The sequence below is a fragment of the Alligator sinensis genome, unplaced genomic scaffold (genome assembly GCF_000455745.1).
Source record: "Alligator sinensis unplaced genomic scaffold, ASM45574v1 scaffold372_1, whole genome shotgun sequence".
In the NCBI taxonomy this organism is placed as follows: Eukaryota; Metazoa; Chordata; order Crocodylia; family Alligatoridae; genus Alligator; species Alligator sinensis.
Window position 1 is genome coordinate 323,681 of NW_005842387.1, and position 15,738 is coordinate 339,418.

Below are 15,738 nucleotides of genomic sequence, written 5' to 3' on the forward strand. Positions count from 1 at the left end.
GTCCCCCGTCCCCTCCTCCTCTGCCATTCTGCCTCCCTGACTTTCTTTACCAGCACCTCCGTCCACTGATTCAGTGTTTGGCTGCCACATATGGTGCCCTTCACTCTTGGGTCACACATGGCGGCCAGCACATGGACTGTACTGGACCGCAAGGGATCAAGCCGTTTCCTGATGACCTCCTTCAGCTGCCTCACCAGTGCCTGCACGTCTGGTGACAGCAGCCTGCTCAAGCCAGGAACATTGATCCCCTGGAATCTCTCCATTTGGCTCTGCAGTTCCTTCACTATGGGATCACCTGGCTAAGGAGGACATCAGCAGCACTGAGGCTCTCAGTGGCCTCAAGGAAGAGCTTGAGGACCACCAAGATCTGGGAGATGGTACCCCACTCAGCTCTGTTCAGGGGGGTGCTGATCCCAATCTCCCCAAGCAAGGCCATCTCATGGATGGCCTTCTGTTGCTCCACCAGCCTCTCAAGCATCAGGTATGTGGAGTTCCACCGAGTCTCCACATCCTGCATGATTCTGTGCTGCGGGATGTTCAGCTCTGCTTGTTTGTCCCGCAGCACCTTGCTCTGCTTGATGCTCCAGTGGAAGTAGCCTGCCACCTTCCTGCATTTAGAAGTGAGCTTGCTGGTGGTGCTGGTGCCATCACCGGCAGCCCTGTCCCCCTCCAAGGCGTCCCTGACAACAAGGTGCAACTTGTGTGCCACACAGCGGATGCCAACAAAGTTGGCATCACGGACCACCTTGACCATATTGGCCCCATTGTCGGTGACCATGAACCCATGGGTGAGCTTGCCCTGCCCAGTGAGCCATGCCTGCACCAGGCAGTTCATGGGCTCCCATGATCTCTGCTGCTGTATGGGACTCACCCAGCACCTCAGCTTGAAGGAGAGCCCACCGACAGCCTGACTGGTCACACCAGTGCCCTGTGAGGGAGAGGTAGGCATGATCTCCACCCCAGTTGCTCAGATGCCTGAGGTGAAGTGTAAGGCCACCTGCAGACCTGCCTTGTGCAGCTCATCCCTCAAGTACTCTGCGCATGCTTCATACAGGGATGGCACTACCTTCCTACCGAAGGTGGTACGTGCAGGCACTTGGGATGATGGGACTGCAAGTGCCATGAGCCACCTGAACCCTGGCCGCTCAATGAAGGAGAAGGGCTGGCCATCGACAGCAAGCATCTCCTCAATGCTCAGGGTGAGCTCACTTGGCCTAACAACAGGCCCCACTTTCTGTCCGTCTTTCCCCCACTGTTCCAGTGTGACCTACGTCTGCTTTGGGGGGACGGGAGCTTTAGAGTGCACAGGAGAATTCCCTTTGGGCATGCTCCTGCTAGTGCCAGGCTGAGGAGGAGTAAGAGCAAGTGAGTGGTGCCTGTGGAGATGCATCAGCATCCTCGTGGTGGTCATATGTTTTGTTCCCTTGCCCCGGCTGGTTTTGGCTTGGCAGTGCAGGCAGATAGCATATGTGGGATCATCTGCCAGCTCAAAATGATCCCAGACCACACTACCCACTCACTTCTGGAGTCTGGGTGCATCTGTGGCTGCTTCTGCACTTTCGCCCCTCCTCAGCAGACAGAGGCACAGCAAAAGGAGGAGCAGACTTAGCTGAGCCACTTGCTTCCACCTCTACTCAAACCTCCTCTGAAGCGCCTTCTGGGGAAGGAGACCTGGCTTGAAGGGAAACTTGAGGGTTGTCGAGCACAGACTCAGCTGATTCCCCCTCCTTCCCCATAATTTCCCTTGCTAGGGCACTAAGATCCAGATCCAGCACCAGCTCTTCTTCTGGCACTGGAGGGCTCAGAATGGGAAGTGACAAAGGGGTGGAATGGGCTTCTGTGCTGGTTGTGGCTGTCATCATGGTGGGGGTGAGGGGGGGTGTGATCATGACTGCTGCGTGTGTTGCCCTGTGGGGTCAGGCCAACTCTCAGGATCTCACTTTTGCCCTGTTAGACAGGAAGGTGTGACACAATTGCACATATACAAAACACACAAATCAATTAGGTACACACACACACTACCAGCTCAGGCCCATCCCCATCCAAACCAGCCTATGCATACCTATCACCAATTCAAGCACCTACACACTAAAAATGAGACAAAAATTAATTGTCAATACCCGCATACTCAGACACAGATCACTAGTTCTTATATCATGCACACAATGAAATATACACACACACACACTCACCAGTTCACACATATACAACCCACCTACACATAGGTAAGTTCCTAACTTGGATGGTATGGTATGTATGTGTGCTTGGGGTACCTGGGGGAGGGTGCAGGTGGGAGAGAGAGAGAGAGATAAAGTGTAGGGAGTGAAAGTTGCCAGAACCAGGATTAGAACTAGTAGACTAGAGAAAAGCTGACTGAGGAACTGAAGCTTGGGTTTACTTAAGATCAAGTGGCCCCAGGGTTTCTCAAGGTCACTGGTACATGGAAAAAAAGCCTGGTGGCAAGGAGGAGACAGCCAGGAAAGAAACTGAGGCAGAAACCTGTTTGCTCAGGGGAAAAGGCAGTGGGGATAAAACAGTGACAAAGAAGAAACAGGGGGGTTAGAGGCAGAGAGGAGCTCAGGACAGGTGTTGGAGGTGGCAGTGAGCCAGAAGCAGGAGAGGGAGAAATGAGACAGAAGTTAGAGGGGCGAGGAGCAGAGATTAGAGCAGGGCTGAAGCAAAACCCAACTCAGGAGTCCAAATAACAGGTTTATTAAAACAGACAACACGCTACACAGCCCCATGAAGTTATTGGTTCACACACAAGCACTCACAATGGCAGCAGGAGAAAGACTCAGTGGAAGGGCTGGAGTCCAGGTAGGGAAGAGAAGCAGAGTCCAAGTCCTTGGTTGAAGAGAGGGTGGGGGTGATATCTACCTATCTAGGCTGGAAAGGAGTCTTTGTCCAGTAGGTGTTGTCCAGGGGGCGGGCTGCCAGCAGGGCCTCTGGGTGGATAGGTGGTGTAGCATGGTGCTGGTCCAGATGGAGAGGGCGTCCCAAGCAGTCAGTCAGTCTTCACTACCCCTTTTATGGGGCAGACTACCTCTGATCTCCTATGGGGAGGGCCTGTCCAGGAAAGGTCAGTCCTGTTCCAGAGGGCTCCAGGTGTTCTTACTGAGCATGTGCAACCTTGGCACAACAGTGGGTTGCCTCATCTTTTGGTTCTTGAATGCTGAGGGTGGTTCCAATGGCTGGGTTGTTGGTCAAGGTTTTGGGTTTGATGGTTCGGTCATTCAGAGGGAGCTATTTTTAGACCTATTGCCATTGTCTCTCAAGCACCCACATTCATCCCCATTCATTCAGGAACCAAGTTACATAGGAGGGGTAGGTATGAGTCATGGGTTACACAACCAGGCCTGGGGACAGGATGGAGACTTGACAAGCAAAATAGAAACTTGACATGACTTATGCTAACTTACATATGTAGGCCTAAATCATATAGTAAACAATAATATAGAATAGTAAAAAAACCACAAACAAACAACACGCACACACAAAAACCACACAATATAAACATAATAATTACACCATATAAAGAAGGAGAAAAAACAAAACAAATACAACCTTGCTACCAAAATAAAATGCTGAAGCTTATCCTATGTCTTAGCTCACTTATACTTATCTATAGGGAATAGAGAGGGAGAGGGAAAGAAAAAGTCAGAAATGGTTGGGGAAAGGGGAGGGAATGCATTTTAAAAGAAAGAAAAAAAACTGGGGGTTTTGCTACACATGTGGATGGGATGCAGTCACGAGATTTATGAACCTGATAGAAATATGTCCATCAGCGATTTGGACGACGGGGTGAAAAGCAACCTGTTCAAATTTGCTGATGATACCAAAATTTGGGGTGAGGTGGGCACGCTAGCAGGGAGGGAAAGACTGCAGAAAGACCTGGATAGGTTGCACAGGTAGGCTAACAAAAACAGGATGTGTTTCAATACTGACAAGTGCAGGGTGCTGCACTTGGGCAGTAGCAACCGGCAGCACTTATAAGATGGGAAACTCCCTTCCTGAGAGCACGGAGGCAGAAAGGGATCTTGGAGTCATCATTGACTCCAAGATGAACATGGGCCGACAATGCGAGGTCAGGGTCGGCAGGGCTAACCGGACCCTATCGTGCATCCACAGGTGCATCTCAAATAGGTCCAAGGAGGTAATCCTCCCCCTCTACGCAACACTGGTCAGGCCGCAGCTGGAGTACTGTGTCCAGTTCTGGGCACCCCACTTCAAGAGGGATGTGGACAACATTGAGAGGGTCCAGAGGAGGGCCACCCACATGATCCGGGGACAGCAGGGCAGACCCTACAATGAGAGGATACGGGACCTGAACCTGTTCAGCCTTCACAAGAGAAGGCTGAGGGGGGACCCTACAATGAGAGGATACAGGACCTGAACCTGTTCAGCCTTCACAAGAGAATGCTGAGGGGGGACCTTGTGGCCATCTATAAACTCACTTTGTCTGCGGAGTGATGGATAATGAGCTGTTAAACCCATTGACTCCCTCCGCTGCCTCAATAGCAGTGCAACAACTGCTGCCCTATGGAGCAGGAATCAAAGCTGGGTGTTTCTATCCCATGCAAAAAAATTAGCTACATCCTCATCACTCCATTATAGTTTATTATTATTGTTATTGATATTGTGATCAGCTTCCCCTGCTTAATACATGCAACCCAATTTTGGGAAGGCGGGTAATTTCTAGCAAAAGGGTTTGTGTTGTATGTGCAATAATATAGAATCACCTTACCTGTTCTTTATCAGTACAAAAGAATAAAAACCTGCTTAGAAAAACAGTTGCTGCTTCACTATCTCTTAGCAATAATACAGTGTAGTGAGCTCACACATAACTAAGTCTTCATTACATGTACACGAAATTCTGTAGAACATTTAGCAGTATATCAGGGAGTACTGGTATTATCATACACAACTAAAACAATTTTTTTCATATAAATGGACAGAGTACTCTTCATGACTTTATATTCTGGTATATTTAAAAAATGCTTGTTAACTTAGACTCTGATCCTGTGAGGCAATCCATGTGGATGGACCCCTATTGATACCACTTCCCTCCTTACTGACACAGGCATGTCGCTGGGCAGTACACCATGCAGGGTCATGAAATAACCAACTAAGTTCAGTTGTCTAGATTAAGGTGTCCCAGGCAGAGTGAACCAGCTATATTTTCTGCAAAGATTTAATTTTTATTTCTGAATTGTTCATTATTATTTTATTGTAAAAGGCAGACTTTTTGCTTTATAAAAAAAAGGATATAGCATTTAGCCATTTCACAGTTTTCCTTAATTTTATCTTCACCATCATGTTGTAATGGATCTTCTTCCTCTCTAATGCTACTTTTCTTTACATATCCAAATATACGCCTTAATCTTTTAAAGGTTAGTGTGCCCTGAAGTATTTGTGTCAAATTGGGACTTAGATTTCTTACCTTCCTAAACTTTCATTTCTTTGATACCTAATATCTTCATACTCATATTTTCTATGAATTTACATAGTTTGGGTTCTCTACGGATCTTTCTCTTTTCTCCTTTTGAATCAGGATTATTTGTTTTTATGAAGCTCTAATCAATTAATCTTGTAGTCTTACTCTTTTTTTAATGTAATTCTTTCATTTCCAGGTAGAGCAGATTGTCCATATTATGCTAAGGCAGAAATTTTAGCTGACTATCTGCAGGTTAATTTGCCTAATTTCAGGATATATAAGATTACTCAGCACCCTGACAACTGGGAGGTAAGAGAAATTAAGTCAGTTCATGAATCTATGCCAACATAATTCAGACAAAGAAATGTGCCTGTGATCTTTATTATATTGTGTATAGCAGCAATTTGCTAAACTGCCAGGGATGCTATTCAAGCAGCCCTGGCTATAGGAGTATGAGAAACAATTTAACACTTGCAGACAGTCTGGGACCTTCACAAATAGCAAATATGGACTCCAGTAGTATGCTGATGGTCAGACTAAGATTATATTTTGGTACTAAAATGTTGATTTTGCTGTTTCTTTTGGTTTATAAATGGCCATCTAGTGTATTCACTTGTCCATTTAGGCATTCAACTGAATTGTGTCTTGTACTGTTGGCATACAGGCAGTCCTCAGACTTACGACACAATTGGTTCCTGAAAACCATGTCTTAAGTCAAAATGTTGCAACTCGGATCCGATTTTCCCATAGGAAACAATGTTATAATGGGGGATTGGTTCCTGAACTAAGGCCCGATACCCTGTTTTCACCAAAAATAACCAAGAATTTTGTACTCAATCAATTATAGATGAGTAATATAGCTACGTTAATGTATTTATATTGTAAATAGCAATAATATTGATCTGGTAGGACTTCTTTGAGGTGACTTTGCTGGACTTTTTGAAGGGTTCTTGGTTGGACTTTTTGAAGGGTTCTTGGCTGGAGTCTTCTCAGGAGTCTTGGCGGCAGGTTTTTTTGGAGTCTCATCTGCTTTCTTAAAGAAAGTGTCCAAGGAAGTTTGGACAGATGTTCTCCAGGGAGATGGGGGACACAGTGAATTTGTTTGATGATGTGATGTGGAGTGGCGTCAGATCAAGCATTGTAAATTCAAAACTGACATCAGAAAATTGAAACAGGGTGTCGATTTATAAACATTGTAAGTACGAAACGTTGTAACTCGAAACGTTGTAAGTCAAGGACTGCCTGTACTATGATTATATATTCCTTCTCAATCATTACTACTTAGTGCAGCTGCAGAAGAGATATTACAGACCCTCAAATCTTTCTATTACAATGTTTGAAAGTAATAAAGTAAAAGCCACATTCTCATGTATGCTAAGGTCCCTTCACATCCCTTCTGCAGTCCCATATACAGTATTACCCTTTAAGGCCCCTTTACACTGCCAGTATTGTCCCCCGGGACTAGCTTTAAGATCAGGTATTGCTAGCAGTTTAAGTCTAGCAACATGTTGCTCAGAAAAATGCACCTAAGAATTTGCCTGCAGTTTGTCTACACAAGCCACTGTCACTGCAATGTAGAAATACCTATGATTTCCTGGTTTTTTGTCAGAGCAAATAAGAACATGCTGAGTGCTGGACTGTTCATTTACCACATCACAGGTATCTTTACTCTACACTGCAGTCTGTGGTGTAGACATACTCCAACTGAATATGTCTATTAGTTATCTTTTGTCTTAGATTGCATGCTCATTATGTTAGGGACTATCTTTTTGTTCTGTGCCTTTGTACACTGTGTTAGGCACTGCACATAACTACGGCTGCTAGGAAGTACCCATAATACAAATCATCATAGTCTTAGGGTGTAACATAGCTTTAGTGTAAATGAGAATCTTGCCTAAGTGTATCAGCAAAGGCTAATATTTTTGGAGAGTTTCCATTGAAGACAGTTCCTTATTTTGACTATAACATGCTCAATTACATTCAAAGTAAATCAATCTGAATCAACTGCCTAGGAATCTGGGTTGTCAAATTGTAAGATTGCTTATAAGATCAATGTGATTTCTGCTAAAGCTTGTAATAACTAATTAAATTCCATCACCATGCATTTAAAAAAATCCAGCATAATAAATAATAGCTGTAGTTATATAGATACAAGTTAAAAAATAGCTTTTTCGTAAATGAAAAAGCTACACAAAATAACAAAGCAGTTCTGTCAGTGCATCTGCAAACCAGCTTGCAGTATGCGTTTAAAAGCTATATAAACAGTAATAAAATTAATCTGAATCTAGAGACCTAATAATCAAAAGGGTTATCAAAAAGACAATGGAAGAAGACAGTTATTTATTTCAAATTCTACCATATTCAAGTGGATTCTCTTACAAAACAGTTGCAACTCTTGGATTTAATTTCCTTTATTATCAAACCAGTTTACTGCTGATAGCCATCTAAGGTAATGTAGTATGTTATTAGAAAAAAAAATCACAGTAGTGCCTCATAAAACAGTCAGTTCTATAAGAAAAGGATTTACTAATCTCGTTGCCCCTTATATTTAAGCACCATAAACAACTTTAATGCTGAGACATCACCTCTATTTGCTACCCTCATGTGAGGCCAAATAGAAATCCTGAACTGATTCATGTTTTAAAATGGTCTCTTGGCACTGCATCTTGCTGCTCATAGTATTACTAAGCTAACTAAGCAATATTTTTATAACGATATGGCCAAAGAGAAGCAAATAAGTGAATTTCCTCTCTTGTTAATTAACTCCTTGCACAATACATTCCAGGCATCTAGTTGGTGGCATTCCCCTACCTTACATACATTTGTATTTGGGAGGTTTTTGAAAGATCTTGTCATTATGCATTTGGAAAATAATCAGTATTTTTAGAAATACTAAAATGTTGCTAGCTGTAACATTTAAATATTGCATTATCGTATGTGAAAAAATTGTTCAAATGTGTTTTGGATTTGTTGCATACAGCAGTGGCTTCATGACATCTGTGAAAAGAATGGATGGAAACACAAACGCTCTCCAATTGTTTGGAGAGAATTGTTGGACCGTGGAGGGAAAGGCCTACTTCTAGGAGGATTTAATGATTTTCTAGAGCATGCCCAGGTAACAAGTTTTTTTCAGTAAGTACCAAGAATTTATCTCTTACGTTCTTTTATACCATTCCTTTTTATCCCTTGCTCTTCTTTCAGATGTAAAATGAAATAATAGGCAGTGAAGCTTAGTTGTGTTTGGGTCCTCTTCTGATTACTGGTCACACTCTCTTGCTCTTTAGCATTACTATGGCATCACCTCAGACTTGCTAAGTGAAGAGATGCTGCAAATTGGTGAGGAGAACTTGCAGACTCACATACAAATTGAGAATGAGGAGGAAGAACGAAAAAGTCTTATCAATCCTTTGCAGGTCTGGATCAGCAGGTGAGAAAGGGAACAGAATCAGCAGAGTAGAGTTTCACTCAGCTTTAGAAGAGTGCATTCCTCAGACAATATTGGTTTCCCATCACTGATAAGCTTTACTGAGGCTTGCATATGAGCTCATATACATTTTGATTTGGTTTATAGAAACACATATAAGTGATTTGCATTCTTTCTTTTAATTTTCATGTCAACCTTACAGTACATTAAAACAGAAACTTCTGATGGTTCAAATTATAATATAAACATTCTGTTATTACAAAACATTCATGTGAACCAATTCTTTAAAAATGCTATAGGTAAAGCATGAAATTTGTTCAAATCTTTGCTGATTTGTTTAATTGGATTAGGTTCTGTTTGTCTAACTGTTTGTACTACTGATAAGTAAGCACTCAGTAGATACTGCAGAAAGAATTTTTATCTTGGTTGCAGCTTGACAGCAAATAAAGTTGAAAAAAACTTGAAGAGACACTGCTTACTAACTTTAGCCCCCATATTACCCCCAAAAAAGCAAACTCTGAAAAAAATAGAAAACATAGATAAAAATGTATAAAGCTATTTCATTTTAGGTACTAGTGGACATATTTGAATACATAAATTAATAACACTTCCTTGTAATATCTGCAATCCAGAAATTGCAGCATTATGCTAATGCATGAATAAAAATTAAATGGACTATAAATAAAGAGATACTGACCAGTCTTTTTACATAGTCCACTGTGAGGAAAATGCAAAATAAGAAGGAAGCAGTTTGGAAGTATAAATTAGACCTCCAAAAGTCTTGTATTTTTATTAATCCCTGGTATTATTAGTTATACACCTAGGATAATTTGTTAGGTGTTTAAGCATACTTTTTAACCTGGCAGTTTCCTTTAAGGATATAGGGTGGAAAAATCTTTAAGCAAAGGGAAACTTGATCTGTATTAATTTTTAACATGTTGACATGAAAACAGATCCAGAAATGACAGGGCCTAATGGACCATTTGAACATTAATCAACTATGAGACAAAGTTCTATATTATCTATTTTTATAATACATAAATTTGACAGCATTTACTGTTTAACAGAGACTTTCCATATCTAAATTTTTTCATTAGTGCATCAGCTCCTGCCTGCTACCATCTGATCCCGCTTTTGACAAATGGAGAAGTGTTTGGGATTACAACAGAAATCAGCATCCATCTGCTTGATAGATACAGCTGCAAAGAAATTCTTCATGGTACTGTGATGGAGGCTCAAGACTTGGCATACCCCCTCCTCCGCAGTGTTTCAATGCACATTGAATTAGATGAGGCCTTTCTTCAGGCTGACGTTATCATTTTGCTTGATGATATCCTTCTCGAACGTGATACAACATCCTTTGAAAATTGCATTAGGCAGGTGAATGAGCTATGTAAGGTGTATGGTCCCCTGATTGAAAAGAATGCCAAGAGTGAGGTCAGAATTGTTGTGGCAGGAAAAACTTTTGTGAACCTAAAGACATTAATGATTATGACACACGCCCCATCCATTAACCCTGGGAATATTATTGCCATGGCAATGTTACTGGAAAGTGCAGCTAAAGCCATGCTGGCCAGGAAACTGAATATGAATTCAGCAGGTAAGTGATACGTATTTGTCTATTGTAATACAGATGACATTGTGGGAATCATGGAGGACAGAATTCTGCTTGACACTTGACATTCTAAAGCATGTATTTTCATAGCAGGGCGCAACTGGAGTACGTATAAAAATACAAGCATAGTGAGTGCACTCAATTGCAAAGGATGAGCATGGGCCTGGAGACTGCATTGTAGGCATCAAGACTGCGTAGCTAAGTGCAGACAATCAAAAAGCCTGAGGCTGAATCGATTCAGTCTTTGCAGGTTAGTCTAATCCAGGCGCGGCTGGTGTACTCAGACTGGTGGGGTGGGTGGAGTGGCATACGGGAGCTGGGGGGTTTGCAGCTGGCCGGAATGCCCACCTGCCCCACCAGTCTGAGTTCAGCAGCCGTGCCTGATCTAATCTGCATAGATTGAACCAGTAAGAAAGTGAGCAGACATTCACTTTTGATTCCAGAAGTGCAGCCACATGCCTGCAGTGGCCCAGGCTGTGGGGGACAAGGGGTGCTAAACTATGCCTCCCTGCTCCATTAGAGCAGACAGCTTTGGCCAAGGCTAGGCTGCACACCCTGCCAGGGCGGGATTGTGGGGGAGGTACAAAACATCCTGGGATGCTGGGAGACTGTGAGTTAACTTGAATCTGGAGGGGATCTGGGACAGACATTCAATAAATTGATTTAACCTAAATCCATTAAGTCTAATATTACATCCATCCAGGTTTATCTTAAACTGGTTTCAGTCATTTTGAAAGTGGTTTACGTGCACTGAATTTCTGTTGCATTACAGATTTGAACCAGTTTCCGATCTCTTTTACCAATTGTGTGTAATCCCTACCCCATGTGTATTTCTGCAGCTGCAGTCATGGTGCATGCCTGTGCATGAGCTTCTGAATATGATCTTATTCATGCTAACATTTACACTCTGCTTTATCATTCTGGCACATTCACAATATTTTATATATGCTAAGCAAGCTTCAGAACTGCACAGTGCAAATTAGGAACTTAAACCCCAGCAGTCTATTGTGTAGTAAAGTTCCTTGTTAGGGATTATATTCCCAGGAGAGCATACTGGAAATCACATTTAACAGAAATTGGTGATCAATGGTAGGTCTAAGCATTACAGGTCCTAATAAAAAGGGAAAGGTAATGGTTAAATTAATATGCTGAATAGTTTATTAACTGCTTATTTGGGAAAATCACCATGCATCAAAGTGGTTTGATTATTTTTTTTAATGTTTTTACAGGCCACCATTTAGACAGTCTGGTTTTGGCTTTATAAGAAACATTGCCATGTGTTTGCAATTTGGCTTGATTTGTTATCCAATGACTTAAATATGCACTATGATTACTCAAATGTATAAAGTAGCACCAATGTTTTCACATATTATGACAGACAAAGAGTTCTGTGCAATTTTGAGATTAAATTACTTCCTTTGTAAGTATTTGGTGTTGTAAAATTGCCTAGCTTTCTGTACATTGATCTGTATATATGCTGTTCTGTTACAGGGATTAAAGATGTGATTGTCTGGGGTAACATCACTGGTAGTAGCTACGTTGATTTGTCTAATGCAAAGGTTTACAGATATGACAGTGCTATCTGGGGTCCACCTAGCTTTTCACGCCCTTTGCTGGACATGATATATGATAGGTACAGTATAGCTATATTCTTCATGGTGAGATCTTATATACCAGCTGTTTTCTTTTCTTCATCCATATCAGCCTGTGGTCTCTCTCAAACATATAAAAATCTGTGTGTTTCTTTGTTTGCTTCTTTACTTCTCAGCGAAGTACTGAAAGGACACAATCAACTTGAAATAGTCAGTTCCTAAAAACGAGTTTAAAATTGTTTCAAGCACTATGCGTATCTTGGACATTTGGGGCCACAGGGATTATTTGTTTTACAATGACTTGTCCCTCTATATTAAAGCGTTTTTTCTCTCTCATCTTCCTGTGACAGACTCATAAAAACAATAGACATTGAGTAAGGGCCAGATTTTCACAGGGATTTAGATAGGTGCCAAGTGGGATTTTCAAAAGAACTAAGGTGAATTACATGTTTAACCTGCTTTGACACTTAAAAATCGCACTAGACATGTGAATGCCTGTTTAGGAGCCTAAATTCCTTTAATAATATGGGCTCAAGTGACTGGTACCATCAAGTTAACAAAAAAAACGCCCTTGTAAAGAAATGGTACACTCAGATACAGATAACATGTTCCCAAAGAGAACAGCAAGGATATGGGAGAGATGTTGCAAATCCAGCATATTCCACAAGCTGTCTCCATCTTCCCTTACTGATTCCCTGAAGGCAGATAGTTAGACTGAAAGCTCTTTGAGGCAAGAAACTTTTTTTGGTTTTGTGTACAATGCCTAGTATAATGGGATATTGATCCATGACTGGGTCTCCTTAATGCTATCACAGTGCAGTTAACCATTAATAATAATGGTGATGCAGTAATGTAGGCACTTGAATAAGTGGTCCCATGTTCATAGATAATGAGCACTTGCCCTTTCCTTTTTGAAAAACCAGGACACCTGTATAGGTGGTCCTATCTATGACTTTCAGCATCCACATTTAAATTAATCCATAGTAATGTCTTCCACTGTTTCAGTTCTTATTTACTCTAAGACATGACCTGAATTTCAGTTTTCTTTAATGTTGACCTCTCCTTTCTTGATGGCAGCAAGTGGCTCCGTTCAGAATTTGTGACTGCCCTGAGTTCATTGAATTCCCAGGAATATCACTGTGTAGGCATGTCACCTGCGCATGTAATAGCCACTGTACTGAGATACTGGTACCAAGATTCTCCTCCTAGGGAGATTGTCTCCATGGGAGTGCTCAGTGAAGGTAAGTCTCTGTTTTTAGTTTATAAGTTATTGAAAGATTTCTCTTTGCTCTGTTGGTTCCTTCAGTAAGTCATTTTTATCAAAATATTTATTTCAGCAATTAAAAAAAAATCATGATATACTCTGAGACTAAGAGCTTCCAAATCTAAGAAATTGTGCAGCCAGGGATCCTAAAATGCAGCATGCAGGCCTTGAGTAATTGTAACTTTAGAAGTTAATCATGTCTTGTGGTTTTTTTTCTCTTTCCTCCCTCTATTTCAAATGCCTTTCTGCAGTGTTTTGTATAAAGAAAAGTATTTATGTATGGCCTGCATTTTAAAAGAATGCCCGTTTTTGTGATTTTCTGTGCATATGCATTTAGAAATATTTTCATAAGAGCCATTAAAGCATAGCTAGAAATAAGGGACTTTCCATATCCTGTTTGAAGGGGTACAACAATTTTATATACTTCAAATTGAAACCCAAAGTTATAGCAGGCAATTCTTTGTATTGTAAACTGAGAAGGGCAGTAATCTCTCTGTCTGCATTATGGTTCATGGTTGGACCTAGGATTTGATAAAGGCAGGGGTGTGTGACAAGCAACTGGTGCTGCAGGGGTAGCAATACCCTTGCTCCCAGCTTATCCCTTCCCCTGCGGGCAGGCATATCATGCTGTAGGAGCAGCAGCAAGGGAATTCTTTTGAAGTCTCTAAATCAGGTAAGATTGCACCCTGCCTCTTGGCACCCCCTTCCTTCTCCCTTCGTGCTTGGTGGCACCTTCCCACCCATCCCATTCCTCCCTCCCCTCCCCTTCCTGCTGCTGCTGGTGCCCCTGCTGTCCCTGGTTGGTCCAGATGCAGGGCGAACTCCAAAGCTGCTCCTATCCCACTCCAGCTGGGCTTCACAGGGAGCCAGGTCAGTCAGGAACAGCACTCACCATGGGCAGGTTACCCCTCTTGAGCCTACTTCCAGGCTGACAGAGAACATCCAGGGGGGGTGGACAAGGAGGAGGAACCTGCCTGCTGCCACTCTCTTCAGCTCAGCCCAGCTCCCTGCACAGTCCAGCAGGAGCAGGGAAACCGGGGCAATGACAGCAATGTGCGGAGGGGAGGAATGGGAGGGAGAGACATGACTCGAACCAAAAAAGAAAAGAGGAAGAGGCCCTAGTTTCATAGTTGGTAGGGTCGGAAGGATTTTGTGACCTGGTCATAGAAGGCCACCGGGTTGGTCTGACAGGCCCTGCCTCTAATGAACCTGTGTTGGTTGCCCCTAAGCATAATCTCCCCTGCTGGCCCCTCATGGACATGAGCTATGATAATTCTCTCAAAAAGCTTCCCCAGGATCGAGGTAAGACTAACTGGCCTGTAGTTTCCTGGAGTCTCCTTCCTCCCTTTTTTGAAAATGGGAACCACATTGGCCCTTTTCCAGTCCTCTGGCACCACACCAGAGCACCACGAGTGCTCGTAAAGCCATGCCAGGGGTCCCACAATGACCTCTGCCAATTCCCTAAGCACTCTGGGGTGGAGATCATCAGGACCAGCTGATTTAAATACATCCAGTCCCTCCAGAAGTACCTGCTTTTGGGAACTTAAAAAGTCCTTGACTGCTACTCTCATAGTGTAGTCTTAAAGGAGGGTGCAGCTGTGCTACTGTACCCTCTTAAAATTTGCTCCTGTTAGGGTTTTGTCCTGCAGGATAACATAGTATTTGAACATACCACTGGTAGGTATCTGTGCTTTATTCAGAAAGAAAAATAAGCTTTGTGGACTTTTTCCCTTTTCTTTAGGTCAGTTTTGTATCCCTGAAGGTATTGTTTTCTCTATGCCTGTGAGTTTCCAGAATGGAACCTGGGAGGTCATTACTGAAACTGAAATCAATGAAAAAACTCAAGAAATTATGGATTGTTTAGCCTATGATCTGATACAGGTGAGGTCATCTTCACTCTAACATTATTTCCACTCCCTCATCTTTGGGTGCATGATATGACATAGCTTTATACCAGGGGTAGGCAACGTTTTTGGCTAGGGCCAAAAAACCCCACAATGTCTACCTTGTAAGGTGCCAGAGTACCAGCATGCCAGAAAAATAAAACTGGGTCAGGGGGAACATGGCAACATGCACTGTATATTAATTTAGTTACTAATCATAAATGTTGCATTATTTGTTACAGTAAATATGAGGTTTTCTAAAAATTCTAACCCTGGCGACAAATGAAACTTCATATATTACCTTGGTTCTTGTGTATTCTTTTTATTAAGCATGTTGTGATGTGGGAGGGAAAAAAAGAGAGAGAGAAGAGAGAAAGAACGGAGAGAGACAGAGAGAGAGAGAGAAAGAGAGAGAGAACAAGAAAGAAGAAAGGAGAGAAGAGAGAAAAAAGAAAAGAAAGAAAAAAGAGGAGAGGAAAAAATGGAGAGAAAAAGGGGAGAAGAGAGAGAAGAAAAAGAGGGAAAG

The 15,738-nt window shown here is 42.4% G+C and overlaps 1 protein-coding gene across 1 annotated transcript in view; it reads left to right on the top strand.

The window, feature by feature from the left end:
- Nucleotides 1-15,738, top strand: part of MDH1B (malate dehydrogenase 1B) — a 25,532-nt gene that overhangs the window by 4,553 nt on the left and 5,241 nt on the right. Inside the window, exons 2-8 of the mRNA XM_025211032.1 lie at nucleotides 5,631-5,743; nucleotides 8,415-8,549; nucleotides 8,719-8,861; nucleotides 9,956-10,458; nucleotides 11,965-12,106; nucleotides 13,143-13,306; nucleotides 15,071-15,210. Of these exons, the coding sequence (XP_025066817.1) occupies nucleotides 5,631-5,743; nucleotides 8,415-8,549; nucleotides 8,719-8,861; nucleotides 9,956-10,458; nucleotides 11,965-12,106; nucleotides 13,143-13,306; nucleotides 15,071-15,210 (1,340 nt within the window). The remainder of the gene's footprint in view (nucleotides 1-5,630; nucleotides 5,744-8,414; nucleotides 8,550-8,718; nucleotides 8,862-9,955; nucleotides 10,459-11,964; nucleotides 12,107-13,142; nucleotides 13,307-15,070; nucleotides 15,211-15,738) is intronic.